At 37.3% G+C, this 27,529-nt stretch overlaps 1 protein-coding gene across 1 annotated transcript in view; it reads right to left on the bottom strand.

Moving 5' to 3' along the window:
* The window catches only part of dscamb (Down syndrome cell adhesion molecule b), a 161,377-nt gene that overhangs the window by 116,908 nt on the left and 16,940 nt on the right, over nucleotides 1–27,529 (bottom strand). Inside the window, exons 2-3 of the mRNA XM_053651059.1 lie at nucleotides 14,921–15,238; nucleotides 13,289–13,435 (exon numbers count right to left, since the gene is read on the bottom strand). Of these exons, the coding sequence (XP_053507034.1) occupies nucleotides 13,289–13,435; nucleotides 14,921–15,238 (465 nt within the window). The remainder of the gene's footprint in view (nucleotides 1–13,288; nucleotides 13,436–14,920; nucleotides 15,239–27,529) is intronic.

The following is a 27,529-nucleotide window of genomic DNA, read 5'->3' as shown; positions in this document are numbered from 1 at the left end:
AAATAGATTATTTTGCACTGCAGAAGTACACAAGCTAAACATCAGTACTATTCACAAAGTAGAAGATAATATTATAATATTCAATTGCTTATTTATATAGACACTAATAACTGCTTTATACTGTATGTCTGGGGATCTTGCTCAGTTTATCATGCATATCATTCTGCTATGTCCATTTTGAATCATTTTTAGTTAAACGATTGGTCATGTATATATATATTTTTTATTTTCATTTTTTTTTTCAGTTCAGTTTTAGTAATTGTAGTTTTCTTAGAGAAGTCAGTAGATCTCCCCACTCTTTCTCTCTACAGCACAGTCTCTTGTTACTATTAGAAGCCATGCCTGGCATTTTTGTGCTAAATTAAAAAGTTTCTAACAGTGCACTCATCATTTTCCACACTAAAAACTACAAATGGAAAAGGAAATATGTTAAATGTTTTTAATTTCATCTCCATTTCAACTTCATGCAACTATAGTTTTATCTTTTATTATTTTATATTGTTTTATTTAAGTTGCCTCTTTTTTTTTTTTTTTTTTTTTTACAAATATTTCAAATAAACCCTGACTGCAAATATCTTAAATATCGATCCAAAGCAAACCCGGTCTCAAAGAAAAAAAAAAGGTAACCTTCACATGCAACTTATATGCAGCACATTCTATACACTGAATATCAACATTCTGGCACAAGCATACATTGCATACCAACGTTTCAAACTTTTACTCGAATGCTCTGAATGTATTTTACATGCACCAATGTATTTTAACCAAGCTAACTTCTACCACTACACTATTTGAATTAGATCGATATGTATCAAATAATTTTACCTCATATAACGATTATTACAAGTACCAGGCTCATGTAAATCTGAACTTTCAGAATCTTCTCTGCAAGCACAATCGAAGTCACGTGGTACAGCAGGTAATGCAGCACAGTAATGCAGATTACTCTCAAAATACAGAAAGACTTTCTATTTTCTGTAGCCTAAAGAATTTACAGACTAAAAATGATCCGCATTTTGAAAATGCCCACGTTAACAGACAACATTACTACGTGACTTGCAAACCTGATTGTGCTTGCAGAGAAAATGAGAAGTTTCATGAGACCGGCAAGTGTATTCACATGCCATGAGAACAACAAACATTACACATAAAGTGGGCAAGGCTCAGGTCAAACTATTTAATGCAGATCGATCTAATTCAGATACCATAGTGGTTGAGGTTAGCTTGGTTAAAATACGTTGGTGCAGAACATGAAACCTAAAAGCATGATGGAAAAATTCTGTCTGGCTGAATTTTACTCAGTGGTATTTTAAAGCAAATGATGGCGTTTGTGAGGAATGTGTCTTTATAGCATAATACAAAATGGAGCCAGTACACAGCATACCAGATCCCCCGACCTTCACAGGACGATGGGGGGAGTGTGTGTGGGGGGCCTCAGGGAAAAGCGGGTGTCAAGAGAAAAGTAAAGGAGGGAACGAGGGGAGGAAATAAGGTCACTAAGGTTGATGACTAATATTGTGTATGAAAGAGATGGAAGGTCATTTCAGACAGGCTACAGTTACTGCAATGTGGTTATGAAAACAGAAACCATAAAAGGACCTGAACGTAAATGTGTGACTTTAATGTGTACCATCTGACAACAGAACAACTGAGGCAAATGCTTCATTTTACAGTAAGACGTGGTAGAATGTGGTTCAGTGTGGGTCACTTTCTGGAACCATAATAATGCTGAACAGAACATTTAAGTCTATTAAGTCTTGTTGTTAAAAAAAAAAAAAACAACTGAAAAGCAACACATGAACCCACCTCCATGTTTTTCGATATACCTCCTTGAGTGTTTCAAAGTGTTTTTAAAATGCTTGGTGCAATAATTCAGTAAGAAATGCAATTCAGTTTATTTCAGAAAGATTTTGGTAACACCTCCTGTGAATCCTGGATTCATAATGCATTTTAAATACATGAATATGAATATGAATATGAATGTGGTGTTATGTAACTTATATATTATTATTTATTATTATTATTATTATTATTATTATTATTATTATTACACTGCTGCACATTATAAAGCATAAGTGTGATTTCATAGAGCACAGTATGATTTATTATTATATAGGTTATAATTCAGATAATATTGGTTCATAAGAACATACTAAGGATGAAATCTGTAACACATGTTAAAATGCAGAGTCTTTGTTATAATACTTATTGCCTTAATTAAATATCCTGACTTTATCCTGTCAAATACTCATCATGTTTTCTAACTACTTATCCATGCTTATGTCAGACTACTTTTAACTACTTCTAACCTCTTTTACAGGCTTATGTCAGACATTACAAAGTATTTTAAATGCTAAAAGTATATTAGAAATGCATTTAAATTACAATAGGAATACTGTATTCATAGGAACCCAGATTTCTACACGAATCAAGTGAAATCAACCTGAATTACAGCATTTAATAACAGTATCAGAATGTCTGAGTAAGGAAAGTGTGCATGTGCATATCTGTACATTTGGGTGTCCAGCACTGAGCAGTTCATTCATTCATCCATCTTCACTAACTGCTTTTTTGTGGTCAGGGTAATTTTGGACCCGGAGCATATCCTGAGAACATTGGGTGTAAGGCAGGACTATACCCTGGATATAACACGAGTCCATGCACACACACATTCACACACTCATTCATATCTAGGGGAAATTCAGGGCATGCAAGCCACCTACCAGCCTGTTTTGGGGAGCTGGGCAGAACCCAGAGAAAACCCACACAGTCACGGGGAGAACATGTACAGAAAATCCACACAGACTGTAACCCAAGCCCAGAATCGAAACATGGAGTTGCAAGGCTTCAATGTTATGCAATGCATGGGTTAAAAAAATTAGAAAATTTGTAGGATGTCCATGTTCATTTCTTTCACCATGGGTAGTTGTCTAAATTACAACATTTAACATCATTTAAATGGGCAGTGGTGACTTGGCGGTTAAGGCTCTGGGTTACTGATCAGAAGGTTGGGGTTCAAGCCCCAGCACTGCCAAGCCACAACAGTTGGGCCCTTGAGCAAGGCCCTTAACCCTCTCTGCTCCAGGGGCGCTGTATCATGTATCATACTCTGCGCTCTGACCCCAGCTTCCTAATATGCTGGGTATGCGAAGAAAAGAATTTGACTGTGCATATGTATATGGGATCAATAAAGACTCGTTATCATTATCATTAAGTCAGTCTATTAAGATATACATACAACACAGAACATAGTGTAGGATACATATGGTACTTTACTCCTATTCTGCATTGAACAAGGAAAACAAATTGTGGGAAAAAAGACAAGATTTTGCAAGGGATGATGACTTCTTGAAAGGCACAGTTACCATTAGGTTTGTGAACATTACTTGGTGGTTTCCACAATAATTTGTGGTTACCACAATAATTTGTGGTTTATTTCAGCAGTTGGAGTCCCTTGCAGGTTAATAGCTGCGTTGATAATTGCTGAGCCAGTTGTTTTGAGTCGTTTATTATTATGATATAAGCACTTTTACCTGACAATTGCTCAAGTGGCTTGTACACAACGTTACGGATGGTATTGAATATCAACATCTGGTTTAGGTTACAGGTTGCGTAAAGTGTATGGATGTAACTGAATACGAATACATTCAGATCAAACAGATAATGTGTTATAAACAGATACAAATAGGAGGCTCACTATAAAAACAAATTCAGAAAGTTTGTCAGAAAGGTTCTCAGGGCATCAGAGACTAGAGGTGTGCATCGGGGCTGGGAAACAAGTGGACGGTTTTTACTTTCATGCCGGAGCATGCGCGCTCTGAAATGAAGCTCAAATAACAACCTTGTTTATTAACATTCACATACGATGGTACAGTAACTCCAAAGTAGGTCCAAAGCTTTGCATAGGCATCCAAAGTTGCTACTGATTTATAACTGTGATAGATAATGTAACAACGTGGTATCACATAGAGCATCTTTAATATGTAACAATATGTAATAATATTTACAAGAAATGTCTTTTTCAGGCTAGCTTTAAGAGAGTCCCGTTTCAATAACACACATGGTCTAGATAGAACAGAACTCATGCCTAAGACCCTTTCCTGACTGAGCCTATTTTGCACTGCATGCTTTCAAGGTAACATCAGAGGCTGCTTTTGATCCTTCACCAGAACCATCCATGCTTTTTTTCTATCTCTCTCTCTCTTTCCCGCCATGTTTGAAACAACATATGGAGAGTTTCCACCTTGGCCAAGAACACCTGTCACTTACCCTTTTCCATTTACAGAGGTGAGCACAGCTGACCCCAGCACAGAGGTAAACACGAGCCCAAAATTTACAGGAGTTTATAAATCGAAATTAATTGGTTGTTCTAGCCATAATTAGCTCATGCCACACTTATTGCTAATCTGACGGTTGGAGCGCTGCCATCTTAGGCTCTGGACTGTGTCCAGTGCACCGGTGGGGTGTAATCCATAAGCCAGGAAAGTCCTGCTTTGACATGCACTGCCAAACAGCAACATTCCATAAACCCATCAGTGCTTATTAAACATTAACGCAGAGTTTCTAGTGGCCTACACACATCGTTCTGTAATCATTTTCATCCTAATTGCCAACATGATGTATCGCTCTTATTTAGCAGCACAAAGCATTATGAGAACCTTTCGATTTATTATTTTTTTCCCCTTTTTTCTATCTTTCTGTCTCCATTTGAATGATCCATTACATCTAAAAATATAAGACACAAACATGATATGGATCAAGTACTGTATGGTTCCTTGAGGTACACCATGTTCTAAACAAAATCAAAATCATACCATCTCCTACTATTGTTCTCTCAATCTCTCACTTCCTTTGTTTCTTTGTATTCCCAGTTCTATTCTTCATTACTAATGATGCACAAAGGCAGTACAGATTTTTTGGAGTCAGGTTTTTTTTTGGACTATATACCGCTTGTTTTTCACACATCTCTTTTGCAGTATAATGTTCTAAACATATGGGGGGGGGGGGGTATTTTAACCCTTATATGTAATGGCATTTTTCCTGTTCATGTATTTTAAAATGATCTTTTACAGTATCTGACCATCTCTTTTGCATTCAAAAATCTTTGGCTTTTTCCAAGGCTATGGATAACAAAGCGATTTCAAATATCTGCTCGATTGTAGCCTCATATTTGGTCCTGGATATTGAGAGTCATTTTTAAACAATGAAAGGATGACCATTTCTTTGTATTTATTTTGAATACTCTTTAGTGGTGTCAATAATTTTATAACATTAAACATTTGTAAATGAGAGACGTATTAAGCAAAATATATTGTTTGTAATGTTTCTGTGATCATTTCTGTCAACTCCTTCAAAAGGGACCAATCAGCTTTGGAGTTGACTGTACAGTATGCAGTGCTTTGTGTTGAATTTTACCAGCTTAGCAGGTCATCACTATTTCATGCAATATACTTCTAAACACTGTACTTGTTAATCTGATTGTTTTTAATGAGTCCATTGCTTAGTGAATCACTGACTTTTGGCTGGTGGCTGCAGCGCTGCTGTTTATGGGAAGATCATGCTTTCTCCTTGAGCCCTGACCTAATTTACTTCCAAACCTGCCAGCACAGGGAGGCACAGAGGTTGGGAGGAAAGGAGCGAGAACAAGTGAGAGAGAGAGAGAGAGAGAGAGAGAGAGAGAGAGAGAGAGAGAGAGAGAGCAGTACAGTGCAGTCAATGGTATGTCTTATTTACAGCAGAAATATTCTGGCCTCATGCACTCACTCTGCACTGCATCCAGTTGCCGAGTGCCGCCTTGTCTGCCGTGTGTGTGTGTCACTCTTGGCTTAGCAAGAAGCAATAAAGAGCTTATTTCTGTGGCTCCATTCTCTCTCGCTCTCTGTTCAAGGTTGTGCTGACTTTGGTCTGCGAGTGCACAAATCCACTGTCTCTCGCACAGCGATGAAAACATTTGTGTTAGGACTTCTCACTCGCCTATTTCCTGTAAGCAAACTATGCTGGCAGTACCTGTGTTCAATGCTTCATATCCAGTATTTTTGTGGCCAAATGCCAAAGCTGGGGTTGTGCAATGGGCTGTGTAACAGCTGAGCCTGACTGCAGACAGCATCAGTTAAAATAATGACCAATGAAGGGAGGGTTGCTGGAGCAAAATCCAGACCAGATATCATCATGACTGAAAAGTGACAACAGTTACCTTTTAATGCTTAACCATAAAGTGATTCATTTATTACTATAAATAAGGCAATCCGAGGTTGTTTAGTTTCGTCCATAGGTCTTTCAATAAATTTCTAAGCTATGTTGTTGATAATCAGACTTGAGAGGGTAAATAAAATGAAACATCAGTCCAAGCCTGTCAAGAATCTTCCTTTTTGACCTAATGAGTTTAGCCCTGTAGCTAGTCTCTGGTCTGATGAGCTGCCTTCAGCTAAATAATTTACATAAATGCATGTGATTAGATAAACGATCTGCAACAGAAGGTGAGCTGGTTCATGTTTAGAAAACTAGAGTCGCTGCTCTACGACCTGTTTTTTTTTTTTTTTTTAATCAGATCTGCAACAGTATTTTTCTGTACTCAGTTTGGTCTGCTGACATTCCTTTCTGGGTTGGCATGCGGACTGCGTTCCGGCACTCCTGGTGTAGATGATCCAACAATAACAGAGAAGAATGAATATATAGAGATATTTATTGAGCATGAATTGGACTTATAACCAAGAGATATTGATGAAGCTCCCTAGTTTCACCCTGTATTGAATAACTAGCTCTATAATAAAAAAATGCCATGTAAGGTTACATATTGTAACCTTAAATTTAGTGGAAATAATCAGTTGTGTTAATGGTCAATGGTGCTGCCAATCATTAATCATTAAAACATTGTGAGATGAATCTCTTTATACAAATGTCGGGGATTATAGGAAAGGAAAGGAATGTATCTTCTAGTTTAAAACCGTTCACAATAGATCTTTTTTTTTTTTACATTGTAGACTTTTTTTGTTATCATTTTTACAACAGGCAGGATGAACAGATTCTTTCTCATTGTATAATATAGAAGGCTACTTTGCTGAAATAGTGATAAGACAAAAAAAAAGTGTGTTGTTAATTAACACGTTGATGTTGAGACAGCAACAACACGTCCAGATGGCTCTCTGATTTCAGAAATATTGCAGAATTAACAAACCAACGTGTAGCCTGTGCCTGCTATGACACTGCAAAAGAGGTGAAGATTTCACTCACTGTTTCATATATTTTCAATGTCTGTTTAGTTTTCTTGCCTAATTAGAATGTGCTGATACTTCAAACAATCCCCTTCAATCTAATAGAAAAGGATGCAAAATAATCTTTATTCTATTTACACTTGGAGAAAAATCTGGGTCATAAATTAAAACATTATTACTATTCCTCCCTCACGAGCAATTTCACTGTTTTATATATGCAGTGATTATTATTCATAAATATGCCATTTGAAACTCCTCCCATGCATTCCTGGCAGCCAGTTGCACCAGCTGAAATTAAGCTCTGTCGTTTGAACGTAAATGTCATAATGTTGAAGTTTACTAAACTTAATAAACTACTAAAAATGTATAGTGACATAAGTGATCGTTTAAATACGGTCTAAAATTTACACCTACTCCCTAGTAAGTGCTACGGACGCCCTAAGACGCCATGCATTATTTATTTTTTGTTGTTTTCTCTTGATCGCGACTTCATTTTCTCATGATCTTGACACAACAAAATGCTGCTTTCTCACCACGTCATTTTAGCATGAGAAAATCTCACAGCTTGTGAATGGGACTGGTGTCGCAAGCACGTTGGCATCTTCTCCACACCATCGTAAATTTAATCATTGTTCGCTGTAGAGATGGACTTTATCTCCACATTAAGACAGAGCAGTGTCACAGAGGAGAACCAGGTTGCTATATTGTCTTCGATGATGAAGCTGTAGACCTGACAGCCTCCTTCTCAAGTGTCGGACATTAATATGGAGGTTGTCAATCACTGACAGACATTTAGCTATTTCAACTTGAGTGAGTCCCTTATTAAAGTACAAACGAATTAGTTGATCCATGATGCTGCAGGATTGCGCTTGTGGAGCTTGTGGAGATCATGAGAAAACAACTTGTTATGTGAAGATCATAATAAAACAAGAAAGAAATAAAATAATGAAGCATGGGCTCTTAAGGCTTCTGTAAGGTGCAGCATTCACCATAAATAAAACTACTCAGTGATTCTGTTCAGTTTGAATAATGCTGCCATGTGCAGAGTATAAATAATTGTTAGGAGGATTTTTCATCCAGATCCAAATACTCTGTTTGTATATTCATAGCCATAGCAAGCTCCTTCCTGTTTTACTCATCAATTTGCAATACTGGCAAAGATATTGGTAGTATACACCAGGAAATATTGTAAAAATTTTACCTTAATGTTACAATTACCAATGCCATTATGATTGTACTGTTGTTCGGTGTATTCAAACGCAGACTATGTTTGCAGGTTAGTTATTTTTTTGCTGCTATGGTTAGTAACTAAAATGCCATTAAATTCGGTGCAAGAAATCACGACACCTCAAACTGTAGAACACATTAAGTGCATACCAGTTTTAAAAAAACAGAAAAGCCTAATAAATTAGTCACCACTTTATTGTAAAACTCAATTCTTTTTGATTTTGATCATTTGTCATACTAACTCATTGAGATAAATATATTCCACTGAAAAATATGCTTGTGTAATGTTAATCAATTGCTGAATGATCCTTAAAGAGAAATATTTGGGATATTGTCCAGGATACATCATTTTCATCATACTGATCCACCATTTAAAAAAACAAAAATAACAGAGGAAAAAAAACAAACAAAAAGAAAAAACCATCAATACTCATGTTGCATCATTCAACCCAGCACAATAAACCAGATCAAATGGATGAGTCTGAGAACAAAAGCCACAAAGGGCAGCAAATAAAGGTGAGAGAGAGGGAGAGAGAGAGACAGTGTGTGTGTGTGTGTGTGTGTGTGTGTGTGTGTGAGAGAGAGAGAGAGAGAGAGAGAGAGAGAGAGAGATGTTCCCTTTCCATATTCAGTTCCTATGCCACTTTTACACAAAATAAAGCAGCCCCTGTGAGATGCATTAGACTGCATACAACACTCAGGAAACTCCAAACAGAAAGCGCACGCATCCCTTTCACCTGCAGGCCCTTTCATCTCTTCATTAGCACGGTCAATTGTTTATCAAAAGCCCGAGAGAGGAGGGAGACAGGCACATGGCCATGAATTCGAAAGCGCCCATCGCGCTCGATTTTTAAATGCATGACAGGTTAATGGTAAGTTAGTGGCATCATTAGATTCCGTTCATTCACATTTAAAGCAGGGCCTCCGCTTCAAATGACTACTAAGCAGTCCTTATTTTGAGAGGTAATTCATATTGTAATTATATTTTCAATCACATTTCATTAATTAAGACAAGCCCGGCCATGTAATTATGCATTTCATCTTCTCCATGATTTGCTGGAAAATCACCAGCGTCAGAGGGATTGTACGGCTGGATAATTCGTGTCGTCCATTCTAAATGCTGATTTATGCCAGAGTAACAGAGGAGATGAATATTTTATCCTATCCATGCATCTGAATGAGAAATATTGTCTGTTCTTTAAGCAGAAATAGAAATGTTGGATTAAATTGTTTGATTTGACTAGTGGTTTAATGGTCAAGTGAAGACTGGAACAAGAACCATGTAACAGCATGTCATCATTTTAACATGTCACGGAACTCCAACAATTTTGCAGGTACTTCAGACAAGCACATTGTTTTCCCAAGTATAATATTAATGGTATCATTTTTTTTCTTAAGATGTCATCACAGTTCACTGAAACAATGTTACTGTATATTAGCACAACTCTAAGTAAACCCAAAGCAAAATAATAATAATAATAATAATAATAATACACCAATTGTATTCACCTATTTATAAATGCATTGCTTAGAATAAAGCATACTGTATGTACTTTATAATAATGAGCCATTTGAAATTCAATCTATGGCTTCATTCTTTTATTCCTGCTTTACAAAAAGTTAGAAGGTCCTGAAGTGTGACGCATTACTCATACATGGAAATCCTGATAACTCAGCTACAAGAAGCTTGACTATTTACTGGCCAGCTGAACACACAATTAGCAACTTTTAGATTACATAATAAAAATAAGTTATTGGTATCCCAAAAACCTGAGAGGAATAGCTATGGGGGGTGTATTCTGTGTTCGACATCTTTTCAAACTGCTGCCTTTTCAAACACACTTGAAGGAAATCGGTATCTGCTCTCTTCCACATACATGAGTTCACAGACTCCCACGAATGGCTAGTGAGTGACAGGGGACAGATAGTATGCCATTCTTAACACCCAGACAACACAATGCACATGGCTATGGCTATGGCATCATCATAATGCAAACCTCATGACATTAGGCCGAATGCTTTTCTGTTGCGCTACTTGGAAACCCCAACCATAACTGTTTGAGAAAAATAAAGTTGAGGCATACAGTTTTGCAGACTCCTGGTTTCGCATCTAAGCTTTGGAGGATACAGAGTACCAGCATTAGTGAATGAAAGTAGGAACCAACAGAACATAATTTAATATTTGCTTCTAGTGTGTATCTGACTGACCACTCAATCTTTGAACCACAGAAAAATACTGAGTATCATTTTCTCACTACACACCTAAATGCACTAAAAAGTCATGTGAAAACCCAACAGCTGCCCAAATGTACGCTAACTAATCTAATAACTACCTATTACTTCAGGAAATCAGCAAAATGACCACAAACAGAGCATGGATTTCCACTGAAAGTTGCACTGCTTAACAATCAGCGAGTCTGCACTGAGAAAAAATTAGTGCGCAAGAAGTAGAATTTATTTTTAGATCATAATAGAATCGTGATTGGGTAAACAGGAAATTCTCTCTCTGAGCATGCTGCCAGTGGCATTGGTACCACTCCAGCTACAGGAACTTAGGTACCTCTGGTCACAGGTGATCTTCTGTTTCTTAGCCCCTACCAGAGTAAGATAACTAGCTAGCCATCCAACTAGTGTAACATTCTAATTCATGTAGCATGACATAATTACATTTTAAGATTATGTACCGAGATTATAAACTCATAACTACTGCTTTATTAACTCTTGATATGTTTCATTGACTAAAACTGCCTTACCTTTTTATTTAGTCATGAAGTCAGTAATAGTCATTTTTCCATTTCTAAAGGCGCACTATTAAACATTCCACTGCAACACTGATTAAAAACGTGTACTTTTTTTAATAACTTCCTCCTCAGCAGGTGCACTCACCAAGTTTTTGTACTTGTTGATTTGAGATTTTTAAGAATTTCACTCAATCAATTATAAGATTCTTAATAGACAGTGATATAAGAACATTAATTCAAAGAGGATGCGAATGCAAACAAAGCATCGAAGACACGATTTTGTTCGGAGCAGACGTTGTGATTTTTGTTGATTCTTCTCTAACAGAAACCAGGACTGGACTCTAACTATACCACAGGGTAAAAATCAATCAAAAACATAAGCCTTCCATTATACTGTACATACAGTGTGATGTAAAGCAATGCGCTCAGCTATGTTCTACAGCAGGGGTGTCCAATCTTATCCGGAAAGGGCCGGTGTGGGTGCAGGTTTTCATTCCAACCAAGCAGAAGCCACACCTGAGTCTATTGAAAGCCAAGATCAACTGATTAAACAGGTGGAATCAGGTGTGGCTGCTGCTTGGTTGGAATGAAAACATGCACCCACACCGGCCCTTTGCGGATAAGATTGGACACCCCTGATCTACAGTAATGGGCCTGTGTTAATGCTAGCATATTAAACCATCCCACTTTCCATTGACAAGAGCTGAATAGCATGCAAATGACTATAACTAACTATAACTATAAATAATATGCATCCACTTACCCTATTATTGTAAAAATACAATAATTAAAAACATCTTTAGTTTCCACTTTCATATCCTCACTCTTACAATGTTTGTTTGTTTTTTGTAAAACAAAACAATGTTCAGATAAAAATGAAGATATTCTTTATATTTATAAATAATACATATGCAGTTAAAAATTGGTATGCAACACACCCATTTTTAACTGCATATTTATTCATTATAAATATCAGACTTTAACTATTTCTTCAAGTTTCGGTCCTTCTCTAGAATGAGGGGTTTCCAGATGTGTGAAATAAAAGACCATCCAATAATAAAACTCACCATTTGCCCCTTCCAAATTATATGCACTACCTTTCAGTTCATTGTAACATCAAGCAGTACATATTTAACAAATCTGGATTAATACATGCACTTTCCCTAAATATATATATATATATATATATATATATATATATATTTTTTTTTTTTTTTAAATCATCAATGATGTCTCAAAATAGTTTCATTTCACATATATATGTATGTATATTACATACAGTCTATTATTATTCTAAATATGGAATCACTATGTGAAGGAATATTCAATATCAATACTATATTCAATTTACCAGTTAAATGAAATTTACTTCATATGCATTTATTACAGTTAAATCACTTTGTTTCTACCATTACTCATCTGTTGTGAATGTCTTCCCATAACAGCATTTCAGTCATTTTGCTTACATTTTAATTATAACCACATTACATATACAGTATATAGGATGTGTAACAGCCTATCTACTTATTACTGCATTTATTTTTTAAACATTGACTTACCACTTTAAACTAAAGAGATATATTACTATACGTATAATAAACACTAATAGAAACAAACAAAAAAAAACATTTAACATTAACTAATCTGAAAATTAATCAAAAAACATTAAACTAATCAGAAAATTCTAATGGAATTGATAATATAGATTTTATTTGAAACTGTAATAATTGGCCATGTAGCCATTTTCATTTGTTATGATTTTTTTATATTTATTTAGATTAGACATGCCTATGCTCTATTGCAGAATTCAGACTAAGCAAATAGAATATCAGGAGTAATATAGTAAGGAGGGCAAGTGTAATACCCCTAATTTTGAGGTTCTTTTAGTGAAGAAATTTTATCAAAAATGAATACTGAAGAGCTTCTGACAGTGCTGTATTTGTTCTTTTTCCAAAAATGACCTCTCTGTCCATGAAATTTAGTTCTTAGACTTTAATATTAGCAAACTGAACGTTCTCGGTCTACTATAGGAAGAATCTGCCACACCAAAAATGGTGGTAATATCTAACTTATACGATTGTAAGATTTAACTTGTGTCTAGATTCTTACCTGAGACAAGTGAGACGGTGTCTTTCTCCCATGATACAACAGTGATGTACTCCTCTACCGAGGCTGGGATAATGCACTTGAAGACCGCTGTATTGCCTCTCATGACTCTTTGGTCCGCCACACGGACCGTGTACGGTTCCCGAAATACTGAAACAAAGAAGCAAGGAGGTATTGGATAGTCTTTTTTTTAAAAAAAAAAAAAAAGATTTACCATTACTCTTAGCTTGATTGTATTTGCTAAAGGTGGACATAAATCTTCAAGGAAAAATGTGCTTATCTAAGCATTTTTTTTATTCTTAATATTTAATATCTTAATGTTTAAGATTTTTGTTTACCTCTTTAATCTGTATTGCATCCGTTATAATGAGCACTACAACAAAAACATTTATGTTTAATGCTCTGATGTTCTGTTTACTACTTGGATCTTCTCATCTCTAGCAATACAACTGCAAATTATTTCCGTCACCTCATTTAGAAATAGACTTCACATGCTTAGAGACTTTCTGCCCACTAGGAGAGTAAATAAGAGCATTTTTCTGTCTAGTTATCTTGTGATTACCTCTTAATTATTTACTGAATGCAACAAAAGATGTTTTCTCAAAATCATATTTTTTTGTGAATGAGATTTAAATAATTTATGTATTGTTTTTATACTGTGAACTGTTTGAATATTTTTATAGATTTATATACTGTATATTAAAGCCTAATAAACAATATACTGCAAGTTTTTCTAGAGAAATCTATCCTAGTAAGGTCTGCATCTTCTCAAATGTTCAACTGACTGACTGCTTATTGCTGATCAATAACAAAAACTATCCACCTGTATCTAAATTCAATTATCCAATTGTGGAGCATGAAAAAAACAACAACAAATAAGTATTGGCTGCTGCATAAGAAAGTGACATCAGATCAACTGTTTTAGTAAAATGATTACATTTTTGAGAATTTTTATTGTTTATCAAGCTACTGTTTTCCTTGTTAATTTATATTCTTAGTTAATAATACTATTATTTATTAACTTGTATTTCTTTTTATATTGATTTACCTTGACTTTATTAAGTAATGGTAATGAATTTACAATGTAAGTAGTGACAATGTTTTTATTCTTTGCTCACAGGAACAGGATACACATAATTACACCAGTACAGCATAATGGATAGAATATTTACAGAAAATAAACACAACTTGTAGTGCAATTCAGCTGCAAAATATGCAATTAATTGTAATCGATACTAGCTAACTCTATAGAGAGACTGCTGAAAAAGATATATTCATTTTAAAATAAATATCCATTCTTTGATAGTCATCTTTGATCATCATGAGAATACCAGACAGATTTTTAGTTATAATATTATATAAATAATAAATATTATTTAATATGCATTATTAAATATACATAGTCAATGGAATAAATTATTAACGTGGTTCAAAAAAAGAAAATGCAAACCATAACCTTTCATATTGTAAATAATTACTTATTAACTATTATATTATTTAATAGTTTATAATTTAATCATCAAAATGACCTGAATGAAGTCACTGTAATGTAAAAATTTTATTTTTCATGCTTATTAGTGAAATTTGTGCTGTGATGTTACAGTAATTATATATTATGGGTTCATAAAAACTCACCAGCCTTGATGTGCAAATCTTGGCTCCTGATCTTCCCTGACGGATTCTCTGCTGTGCAATAGTAGGTGTTGTCATTGATTAGGTTACTAAAGCTGGAGGGGAGGAAGCCGTAGATTTGCAGTGTGCCATTCGGGTGCACGTGTCGGATGCCTGGCACATCATAGATCTCCTCCCCAGTGGCCAGGTACCAGCGTAGCGTAGCGGGGGGCACGGCCGCTGCCGGACACGGCACCAGTGCCCCTGTAGTGCTGGAGAACACTACCTCTTGCAGAGATGCATTGACAAAATATAAGCTGGAATGTAGATCTTCACCAAAAACTGGAGACAAGAGAAAAAAGGAAGAGTATATTACAGTACTATATTAAGAGTATATCTACGGTTTATCTACAGTAGTAATTAATCACAGTACTGCTGTAGAGGGCAACTCAAGGCAAGTTTTCAATCTAGTATTCAAATCTAGAAGCATGGACCTCTTTTGATAGAATCTTCAGAACTGAATGAAGATCTGTGGTGTTGCATAATGACGTTAGGCTTCAATCTCGATAAAATGTTTACGTTTAGAGATCGTGAGGAAAACAGTTTTGCGATCTCAAGATAACGAGACTGAAATATATTTACAATGATCTGTCATTTTTCACACTTTTGTTTCATCACAGGTGTTGATGCTCCTGAACATGAGTTCTGAAATACACAGCATGATGGTATATATGGTATTTCTGCATATAACTGCCATACAATTATTTTGATATGTAATATTTGTGAATCAGCTACAAACATTGAAGACATAATTAACCAACATGCATGACTTCACCTAACTAACAATATGTTAAAAAGTAAATCTTAGTGGTCAGTGATGTCAAGCCACATTTATTAAACTTCTATGAGAAACCACACATAGATCGATGGGACAGAGTGGTTCTGCAGTGTTAAATATTTGATCATTTGTTCAGATGGACTCTGGGACCCCCTTTACAATTTCATCTTATGTATATCATTTATGAAGGAGAACCATAAAGGACGACTCATAAATACCCAGATTGAAGATAATGTATTTAACCAGAAATGAGTTTCAATATTTAAATCTTTCAATGTTAGCAAGATAACTATAGAAGTTAAAATTTACAGTGACGGTTAATCTTTCTTCTCTTGAATATTAAAATATCTTTGCCAGCTCTGATTTTACAATTTTTAAATTTTGTAATTTTTAATTTTTTTTTTACAAATAACGGTAACAAATAAAAAGGTTATGAACAAAATTACAGGAGTAAATAGCAGAGAGTAAAAGCTAATTGTCAGTTTAGTGTACAATCATATCAGTTGTTGTTCTACCACATTACATAATCACATTGTCATTACATAGTAGAAGCTGAAATCTATTTGTTACATTAACTTGATACGGGAAAAAAGATGATATTTAGTGTTATTTATTAAAGCTCTACCGCTTCTCAACATTATCTTTTGTCAAATGCTACAACACCTATTATATTACCTACTTTCATTATAAGTGAAATGTCTCTACTAATATTTGGGCTTTTAGTGGAGGGGAAAGCTGATGATTGTGTTGCCTTAGTCTCTTCGGTGTCATGAAATGCTTCAGTCAGAGTCAGCTCAAGCCTCTCATAGATTAGAAGTTGGTTGTCACTACCCATTCAGGAAAGGGAAAGAATTTATGCATGGAGTGTAAGTAGCTAGCTAGCTGAACTTGGTTATTTCTTCTTCTTTTTTTTTCTTCGTCTTAGATATGTCAATAGGTTTAAAGCAAACATTTCTCATGCATTCCGTCATTTCTCATGTATTAATATCTAGCTGTTTGTATTGTGCCTAACAACTGATTCATGGCATGAGACTGTGAAACAGTGAATAAACAGCCTATGCATTTTTTTTCCCTAAATTTTTGTTCTCTCTATGCTCCAGGGGTTTCCTCCGCGTACTCTGGTTTCCACCCCCAGTCTAAAGACATGCATTATAGGCTGACTGGCATTTCTGAATTGTCCGTAGTGTGTGAATGGGTGTGTGAAACGGTGTGCGATTGTGCCCTGCAATGGGTTGGCACCCTGTCCAGGGTGTACCCCGCCTTGTGCCCCGAGTTCCCTAGGATAGGCTCCAGGCTCCCCTGATAAGTGGATAAGTGGTATGGAAAATGGATGTATGGAGTAATGGATGTTTGGTTATTTTTGGTTATTTGGTTATTTTTGTAGATTATGATTTCAAATAGTTAACAGTGAATATACAGTGTGATTTTGATTTTGTGATTTCATTGGATTTCTATGGAATTTCATTTACACAAATGAAAAAAATGGAAATGATGAGAAAGTGCAAGCTCATGTTTACACCAGAAACCAAAACCATTCCACGATGATTTTCATTTTACTATGTTCATGTTAAATCAACAACAAAGTGTGCAAGGAGCGTTCATTTCTGTGCTTTCTTGTGATGCTTTAGTAAATATAACATGCAAATATCTGTGGTGCTTGAACTTCTATTTCAGGTTTCTAGCTAGAAACAATACAAAATTCTATATTATACAGTGTATGCTCAAAACCTGAATCTAAACTAATCTATGATAACAGCACAATACATGGTTGCTCTCAGTTTTTGTTTGCTTTACGAAATTACCCATATAGGCTCAAGGTAACCGTACTTCCATGTGTCCTGACCAACTTTCAAGGCAAATATACATCCATGCTGTAACACGATAAACCCTTCTAACAAGATAGCCATAATTAACACGTTTTCATACAATGTAGTCAAGTGTTCAATTATGTACAGTGCTGTCACAACTGGTAATTAGCTAGAAATGACCTAGATAAACTAATAGCTAGCAGAGTTACAACAGTGCAGACATGTTGCTCTCTTTACTAGCAACTCATGTTTGTGGTTTGTCCTGCACAAGCTGTCTGTATTTGCATTATGTATGAGCTGAACATTCACAGCGCACCTGCAATGAAACTAATTACAATATTAAAAGTTTCAGATGTTTCAGAAATAACCCTGAAAATGAAAATGTACTTTCAATATTGGTGAAAAGTCATCGTTTAGCCCCTTGGTCCATGGAACCTCTCCTATTTCAACATTACTGAGCACAAAGTCTGTCCTACTCTAATGTGTGACTCTGTGACCAGCAGAGGCAAACTGCAAAAGAGTTGAGATATTTCCCCAACTGTTAATTGTTTAGCTTGTCCGCTGTTCAAAAGGCACTCAGCGGAGATGCTACAGTGCCGCCATCAGAGCTTTCCTCTCAGCTTGGCAGTAAACGTCTCGCCAGTGACATCTGGCAGCACTCTCCTTGGGGACAGAGCATTTTAGCACTTCATAAATTTCTAACAAGGTTTCAAATTGCAGCGGTTTAAATCCCCCCCCCCCCCCCACTCCTCAGCCGCATACACTCGTAAAGTAATATACACTAAAGTGCATGCACATGGGTGAATATAGGCAGAGACACACATGAGAGTAATACATGTTAAAACAACTTATGACTGCATTTGATGAGAATGCACTCACTTTAACAAACATGTTTCATAATGCTTTCTCTCATTCTATATTTTCTAATCCAAAAATGATCTTCTTATGAACTATAATTTTTCCTCTTATAATAGAAAGATCGTGAGGTTGTTGAGCTCACAAGCCTTTACAGATTTATTTATTTCGTTGGGCCCCATGATGCAGTGGGTGTCAAAAGAAGAGCTTTTTATGAAGGCTAACTGAGTTCCACATAACAAAAGACATTATGCAAACCAGCATTTCTTAATCTGTGTATAATAAAATAAATGATGAATATACTCACAAAGTGCACTTTCTAAAATGAAAATTAGTTTAAACATGTAAACATAAATGATATTTGATTAGCAATAAACTAATAAACAGCTTGCAACAAATACTGTGAATACCACACAGTAAATAAATCCTAAATACTGTTAAACCTGTCAAACTGTCACAAATTAACTGTCATACAGATATATAACAGTTAACACTTTAATTCCTGTTCTTGGCTGACATGAGTAGAACCTGATGGGATCTTCTGCTGTTATAGCCCATCTGCCTCAAGGTTTAAGTGTTCTGAGTTGCTTTTCTGCTTACAACAGTTGTAAAGACTGGTTATGTGAGTTACCATTTGACAGTCTGCCTTTTATATAAATAAATGAAGAAAACCTATTACTGAAATACACAAAGAGTTTAAGGTACTAAAAAGTCACACAAACTTCACATGTGAATTTATTTTCACTTGTGATTGTCTCACACGATGAACTTATTCTAACATAGTGGGGCAGTGGTGGCTTGAAGATTAAGGCTCTGGGTTACTGATCGGGCCTTGCGCAAGGCCCTTAACCCTCTCTGCTCCAGGGGCACTGTATCATGGCTGAACCTGCACTCTGACCCCAACCTCCTAACATGCTGGGATATGCGAAGAAAAAAAAACTTCACTGTGCTGTAATGTATATGTGAAAAATAAAGACTCATTATTATTATTATATTAATGTTTTGCATGTATGGCTTTTTATTTTTGCACATGTGGTTGTTGCCACATTCTTTTATTTTCACATGTTCATTTTTTCACATGTAGGGCATGCGGGTTTATTATTTACATGATGACACAGTTCTTTTCTGAATTCACATACAGTTTCAGGGCATGATCTTATACTACTCACATTATCGCATGTAAAACCTATGTGATTTTACCTTAAAGGGAATCAAACAAGTAAACATGATCACTTCAAAGATTTCAGTGAGGCAATTGCTTATATAATAAGTGTGACAGGTCTTTAATTAGACCAAAACAGAAAATAACCACTGAACAGCGGGTCACACCTCACAACTGAACGACATTAACAAAGGTCCAACAGAAACAGCCCAATGGTCCTTATGATCTCTGTTCAAAGCACCAGCCATGTCTCAACCCATCACCTTGCTGCTGCGCCCTGAGGAGATATTCGTAATTGGCATCATTTTTCATGTGCTGAACCATAAAGACACTAAAGTGACACTGTTCAATAATGCATCATCTGCATAATTAAATAAAATTTCCCACCTATTTTTCAGTTCAACTCAGCAATAAAACCATCGTCTTTACAATATTAAGCTTATCTACGGATAACTATTCCATAATTTTGGGCTGGATTAATAAAAGTAGGATCATTACAGCAGGTGATTCTAATGGTACGCCTTTAGGCTCCCAAAGCTCGCCCACCTCAGTCCTGATGTCTGACGGCAAGTTAGGGCAATTTAATTTAAAAAAAAAACACACAAAACCAAAAATATTTTGGTAGTTTGTAGTTGCTTTTGAATGAATGTCAGTTTTATTGGAATTTTGTGTTGTGGTTTTGTTTCTATTCGCTTTTACCATTTAGAGATATTTTATTAGTTTTTATACATACTAGTTTCAATAACCAAACTAGAATTTGTGGACCTTTTTCGTATGTGTCAGTACAAAATACATTGCATACTGTATTACAAAAAATTGTCATGTTTAAGATGTCATTAGTAATCTACAGCTAAACATTCAGTTATTTATCAGGCTTGGTGAGTTTCAGTTGTCAGGTCAATGCACCTTCAAACATGGACGCCCCGGACTACAATACCCAGAACACAACACCGCTCACCGGCTCCCAATCACTGGACTTCTGATCACACACACACCTGTTTCCAATATCTCTCTCTCTCTCTCTCTCTCTCTCTCACACACACACACACACACACACACACACACTTTAAAAGAGAGAATTTCAGTCACATTCATTTGCGAAGTAAACGCTCAGTTTGTCCCGTGCTGCTGCCTTTACAAAGCCTTGCATTTCCATATCTGTGATCCTGATTATTTTGCCTGTGTTTTGATTTCCGTGTTTCTGCCTAATCCTGTTCACACTGTTTGTTGATCACCTGACCTACACCTGTTTTGACCTTGACCTTGCATATCGTATTCTGGATTTGTCTGCATTGCCTCTATTAAAGCCTTAAACTGCAATTGCATCTGTCTCAGCTCACCATTCTTGACAGATTGCTTTGCCCTCTCCTACCGACCTGGTTCCAATGACATGAAAGCCGATGCACTCAGCCGAGCCACGAGAGGGTGGTGAGGAGGATCCTTCCCCCATCCTGCTTCGTGGGTGCTGTGGACTGGGAGGTCGACCCAGCCATAGCCCGTATGTCGCAGCGCTAGATTCCAGAAGTGCTAGAAGTTTTGCATCCGTCTGGTCACATGGTTCCACACCTGTGTAGCCATGGGGCTTCCTGGGACCAGACACACGTATCACCTGTTAAAGAACAAATATTGGTGGCCCAACATGCGGGCTGATGTGCACTGAGCCATCTCCATCTGTACTCCCTGTGCCCAAGCCTATCTGCCCTGAACCCTGCCTGCAGACAAGTTCTTACCGTTGTCCACACCCCAATGGCCCTAGTCCCACTTTGCGATTGACATTACCACCGACCTGTCAGAGTTCTGAGGGCACACAATCATCCTGGTCATAATAGACCAGTTCTTTATGCCCCTGCACCTTGTCCCATTACCCAGTCTGCCCACTGCCTTAGAAACTGCTGAGCTCCTGTTTACATATGTGTTCCGATACTTCGAGATTTCAGAAGACATTTTCAGTAACCACGGTCATCAGTTCGCCTCAAGGGTGTGGGCCAGTCTCATAGAAAAGTTAGGAGTGACCGTAAGACTGACCTCTGGCTTATACCCCCAGTTCAATGTCCAAATGGAGTGAGCAAACCAGGAGATTGGGTGTTTGGTTAAACGAAACTTCTGTGTGGAGAGTCAGGAGGACTGGGCCCAGTTCCTGCCCTGGGCAAACCCAGGGTTAGGGTTAGACTCAGAGTACACCATTTCAGTGCATGCTCGGATACCAGCCTTCCCCGTTCCCTTGGAATGCCAACCACACTCACAGGCGGTGGATGACTGGTTTCGTAGAAGCAAATGGGTATGGGAGAACATGCACCAATGTCTCGGACAGGTGGCTCTGTACCACAAGGAGAGACACCCTGCTACTAGCCAGAAGACAGTGTCTGGTTGGCCACTTGAGACTTCAGGCAACCCTAAGCCTGCAAGAAACTGAGATACAGGTATATTGGTCCTTACAAAGTGCTCAAACACATCCACCCCTTCACCTAAAAGCTTGCCTCCCTCAACATAGCACCCACCTTCCACGTCTCCCAACTGAACCCAGTCATCCTAGGGCCATTTACCAGGAATGTCCCACCAGCCAATCCACTTGACATAGAGGGCCAGCCCGCTTACCTGGTAAAAGCTATCTAGAACTTCAGTTGAATAATAATTGACTAGAGTACCTCATCAAGTGGACGGGGTACAGCCCAGAGGAACAGTGTTGGTTTGACCCCAGTCTCTGCAGTGAGTTCCATGCTAACCACCCTGAAAGTCCAGGCCCAAATCAAGGGGAAGGCCTCGTAAGCATGGGGCTCCCAGAGTAGGCTGTTTTTTGGGGACTCACCAGGGGGCTCTCTCAAGTTCACACAATCCACAAACTCCATTTCCCAGAACACACCGCAGCCTTCAAACATGGCTGCCCCAGACTACAATACCCAGAGCACAACACCGCTCACTTGCTCCCAATCACTGGACTTCTGATTACACACACACAACTGTTTCCAATCTCTCTCTCTCACACACACACACACACTTTAAAAGAGAGACTTTCAGTCATAATAATTTGTGAAGTAAATGCTCCGTTTGTCCAATGCTACTGACTTTACCAAGCCTTGCATTTCTGTATCTGTGATCCTGGTTATTCTGACTTTGTGCCTGTGTTTTGACTTCTGTTTCTGCCTAATCCTGTTCCTCTGTTTGTTGATCTCCTGACATACTCCTGTTTTGACCTTGACCTTGCATAACGTTTTCTGGATTTGTCTGCATTGCCTTCATTAAAGCCATAAACTGCAACTGCATCTGTCTCAGCTCACCATTCTTGACATCAGTCAAGTGAATATTGCTGACTAACTGTGTTTCTGTAAAAATAATAATAATAATAATGAGTGTGCAGCTATACAAATGAATAATGTGTTTAACTAAAATTAGTTTTAATTCTGTGATGGGCCATGTGAATATAACATTAACATAATGAATATTTAAAAAAATTAAATATAACTGGACACCTCACTGTATGTTAATTTTTGAAACCAGGCTATATTTTCTATGTAAAAGGGCCACATTCATAATGTTTGACTTATGTTTCATATTTCATCAGTTCTTGCTGAGGTCATACAAAAAAAATTATTCTACTTTCAGTTATTTACATAAGCATTATTTCTATGGCTTCCATTTCATATTTTGCTTTTAGAACCCTTGCCAGAACAAGCATACTGAAAATGAACGCACAATTAATTTATCCGAAGGAAATGTAAGGAAGTAGAACGGCATTTATACCATTTTTTAACACTATAAATGGTACCACTTTACCCTGCCACTGTATGGCAATGTATGCATATTTGGAAGGGATCAAATGTTTTAAATAACATGGCAAAAATTCAAAAGAACTGATTTGATTTTCAACAGTTTAGTTGTACTGTTGAAATACTTTAATAAGATTGGTGTGCTGTGATGAGGTGGAGGACTAGTGCTAAGTCTGAAAGCATATCGACCCTCAGAAAGGCTGTTCTTCAGCACTGATGTAATATTCTGACTGCAGGAATCAAAGTGCTTTTCACGGTACTGATGGTAAAAGAGAGCAGGGTTTGTTTATGCCAGGAGCTTGCCAGTCCATATCTAGCCAACCTCAAAGTGAATATTGAGCCATTGTTTAAGCCCAGAATTCTAAAAGCAAAGCAACCACCAGTTCAATAGATGAGAAATATGCACAAAGATAAGTTATAAACTAGTTTAAAATGCTGTCTTGTTCTCAGAGGTTATGCAGAGTTAATATTGGTTTGGTAGAAATAATGAAGACATCAAATATTTATGGAGCTAAAAAATTGTAGAAGACAATTGTATAAGAAGCAAAGAAAAGAAAAGCAATGTAGGCAATTCCAATTTTAAAATCAAAGGCCTGTCCATCAGCCTGGATTAAAACCAAGTAAGCAGTCACACATACTTTATATCCAGGCATTTCAAGCTGCTTTCACTAATGTTTGCTTGAGGATACTATGACAAACCCCAACACAATAATTGCTCAACTTCTCCATTTTGCCTTTTCATCTACACAAAAACAAAACATCTGTAACTGTGGTTCTGCAACTATAGCCAGGGTGGTTTCCTTTAGAATTTCTGGAGTTTTCCTGTTTGCTTGTTTCCTTGCTGAGTACTAATTGTAAGGTCATCATGTCGTGACAGTGACAGTGCAGCCTCTAAAAGGCCAGCGCTATGTCAAGCTCATCCTCTGGCCATTCTTGTCAACCCATGTGAGCCAGAAGATAGTTATAGAACCACAGTTGCATATACAGTATAACATACAGTTTTACTTTCTTTCATTCCAGTCCACCAGGGCAGTTTCTTTCAGAACTAGTGGAGGTCTTGTATCAAAGTCATCGTGAAGGTTCCTAGCCATTATGCAAATACCATTCTTTATGGAGGCTGAGAATCACTCAATGTTTTAATACTCAACCTGGTGGTTGATATAAAACACCACAGTGGAGATGTCGGCCCGCACTAGAATATATGTTTCAGTGGCAGCTACACGACTTGTCAAATGGCCATTCTCTTAAATGACTTTCAGTCCTGGCTTCCACAACAGTAGATAAGAAGCCCTGTCTGGTTCATCAATTGCTGCTGGGATTGTTCACACAGCAGCCAGTCATCCAGATAGGGGAGTATGTGTAGACCCTGGTGTTGCAGGGGCACTAGGGCTACTCTTACTAAGTATGTGAACACTCTGGTTGCTAAAGCTAACCCAAATGGATGCCCTTTGAACTAACAATTGGCTTGGGTGTTGCACCTCTGTAGTAGCAGACCACTGTGTTTGGTAGTGGCAACTGGTCTGTTGTTAAAAAGCTCCAATGCTGTAGTTGCAGAGGGGAGAGCAATACCACCACCGGCCATGTGATTTCAGACCTGGCACTGTGATCTGCCAGCTATTTTAGCAAATCATGCTTTACAGGTTTGATCATGCCCTGTTCTGGCACAAAACCACCTTTGTGTTCTGGGCTACTGTGGAAGCACCAATGTGGTCCTGCCGCACCCCATGCAGCATCTTCCATCCATTGTTGTGGTCTTTGAATAATGTGCAAAGGCATGTGTCATATATTTTGCTCTTATCTCAGACAGAAGGAGGTGATCATTTAATGCTTCCTCAGCCTATGTGTCAAAGAACTGTCCAGGTACCAAAGGCATGCATTGTGATTTTGTACTAAAGGCATAGATCTCAAGTGTAGGGTTTCTACATCTGTCACTGGAAACACTAGGTCTGTCCTTTTATCAAGTCACGGATGCAAAATGCTCTTAAATACAATTAAAAGCTTGTCAGTGAAATCAGTACCTTGTGGATGAGCCCAGCCACTCACATGGGCAGATGTTTGGTGTAGGGATCCAACTTTCATTTTGCCTTGGCAGCCTTAACACTAGCCCTGTAGCACAAGTGTTCCTGCTTTACACTCTGATTTACACTTCAAATCTCCTTCAATGCTGAGTTACCAACGCTGTCTGCTGATGTGGGCCTCAATTTCAGCGAACGAGATATGGGAACTGATAGCACATCACAATCTGTTTCTGTGTGCTAGTACTTTGCTCCCTTGCACTATGTACTTTAGTGCGCTGTTGCATTTCTACTAACAGCTCTTGCATTTGGCCCATGTCTGATGCCAGTTCCTCAAATCTGTGTTCCAACTTAGTAAAGGCATTCTCTCTGTTTGCTTTTGCTCCAGCTGCTGTAACACAGCAAAGGAAAAGCCTTTTTCTTCACAGTGGACTCTGCAGCAATGTCTTCTGTTCACTTTTTGCTGTGGCTGCACAGTGCCAGATGAAGGTGATGAATAGAAGGCAGTATTTTCATGTCCTGCATGGTGTGCCTTGCACATGGCTAATGACATTTTGTTGCAGTTAGGTCAGGGCTTTGTAAGTGCCTGGCACAGATGTTCGGGTCCCAAACAATTTGGACACTGATCATGTCCAATAGGGCGGCATGGTAGTGCACAGCTCCAGGGTCCTGGGTTCAATCGTGAGCTCAGGTTAATGTATGTGTAGAGTTTTGCATGTTCTCCCACGGTTTGCATGGGTAGTCTGGGTTCTCTGGTTTTCTCCCACTGCCCAAAAAACATGCAAGTAGGTGGACTGGGTACGCTAAATTGGCCGTATGTATATGTGAGTGTGTGAAAGTGAGTGCATGGTGCCCTGTGATGGACTGGCATCCCATCTTGAGTGAATTCTTCCATCTTGCACCCAGTGTACCTGGGATACACTGCAACTCTGACTAGGACAAAGAGGTTACTGGAAATGAAAATATGAATGAATCCTGTTCATCACCATCCTAACAAACAACTAGCTACCCTGCCTGCTACCAAAAATACACATAATGTTGGGAAAGTTGACAACGTTTCAACAATTCACCAAATTATTTAGTTATGGAGGTACCAAGAATTTAAGATTAGTTACTCTACATGTGCAGATGCTGCAACGTGCTAACTTAAACAATACACGATGTGTCTCGTTCAGCAACATAGTAAAATCCTGACACAATTAGTAGGAGCTCAAATATTAGAAATACCATCACCTACAGCAGATTTTATTTTAGTATTAAAAAAAAATCAAGTGATTATATACTCAATCTACCTGCCAATCATGCAGCTAGGCATAGTCATGTGATCAGTGTCATAGATTTTACTAAACAAATTGTTTTTAAGTGACCTTAAGTGACTCTATTTGTAATTAATGGCTTTTGCTTACAATACATATCTAGCATTCTTAATAATAGTGGATAGTAAATGAGCATTGCTAATGCTTTTTTAGCTAGCTGTATCAATCACTTTTCAGACAAAATTCAACAAAAACATATGGACAACTGTAAAATGAAAATTAGGAATTAGGTGGGTAATTTGAAAATATTTCAATTACCATTGTCTATGTAATAATAACAAAAAAAGTAATCACTTTGTAAAGATTAATATGTTACCAGGCCTGCAACAAATATAATATGAGTAAGCTAATAGACTGGACTAAGTGCACCTAAGAAACCTAGCATACAAATTAGCACAGAAAAGCATAGAATGCATGTTCATGGTCATTTGTGGCAAAAAGGTAAGCAGACAACCATTAAACAGCCATTCCAAAACTTGCTCTCAGAGTTATATTATGTTTCATTGACCTGTCCTTCATTGCTTTTTTTTTTATTGCTGAGATCTGAGATCAGTTTTACCATTTCGTAGTTAAAGGTTTTTATTTTTTGAAAAGCAACGCACGCCTGCTTCAGAAGGGATGTTGAAAATGCTTTTACTTAATCTAGAATCTTATTACTTAATCAAAATGTGTAACAACTCTTTTAAAAACAGCATAATTTAATTATACTATAATCATCCTTGCATGAAACAAGACTGCTTGCAAAAAAAAAAAAATCAACTTAAAAAATGCACTGTGTATGGCTGAGCAAGTACTTATCTTTTATTACCGAATCCTGTCACTGCTGTTGAGCATTAAAGCTAATTGGTCTTTGATTGCACATTATCATCGTTAAC

Source organism: Ictalurus furcatus, chromosome 20 (genome assembly GCF_023375685.1).
Source record: "Ictalurus furcatus strain D&B chromosome 20, Billie_1.0, whole genome shotgun sequence".
In the NCBI taxonomy this organism is placed as follows: domain Eukaryota; kingdom Metazoa; phylum Chordata; class Actinopteri; order Siluriformes; family Ictaluridae; genus Ictalurus; species Ictalurus furcatus.
This window is presented reverse-complemented; position numbering and strand designations above follow the sequence as displayed.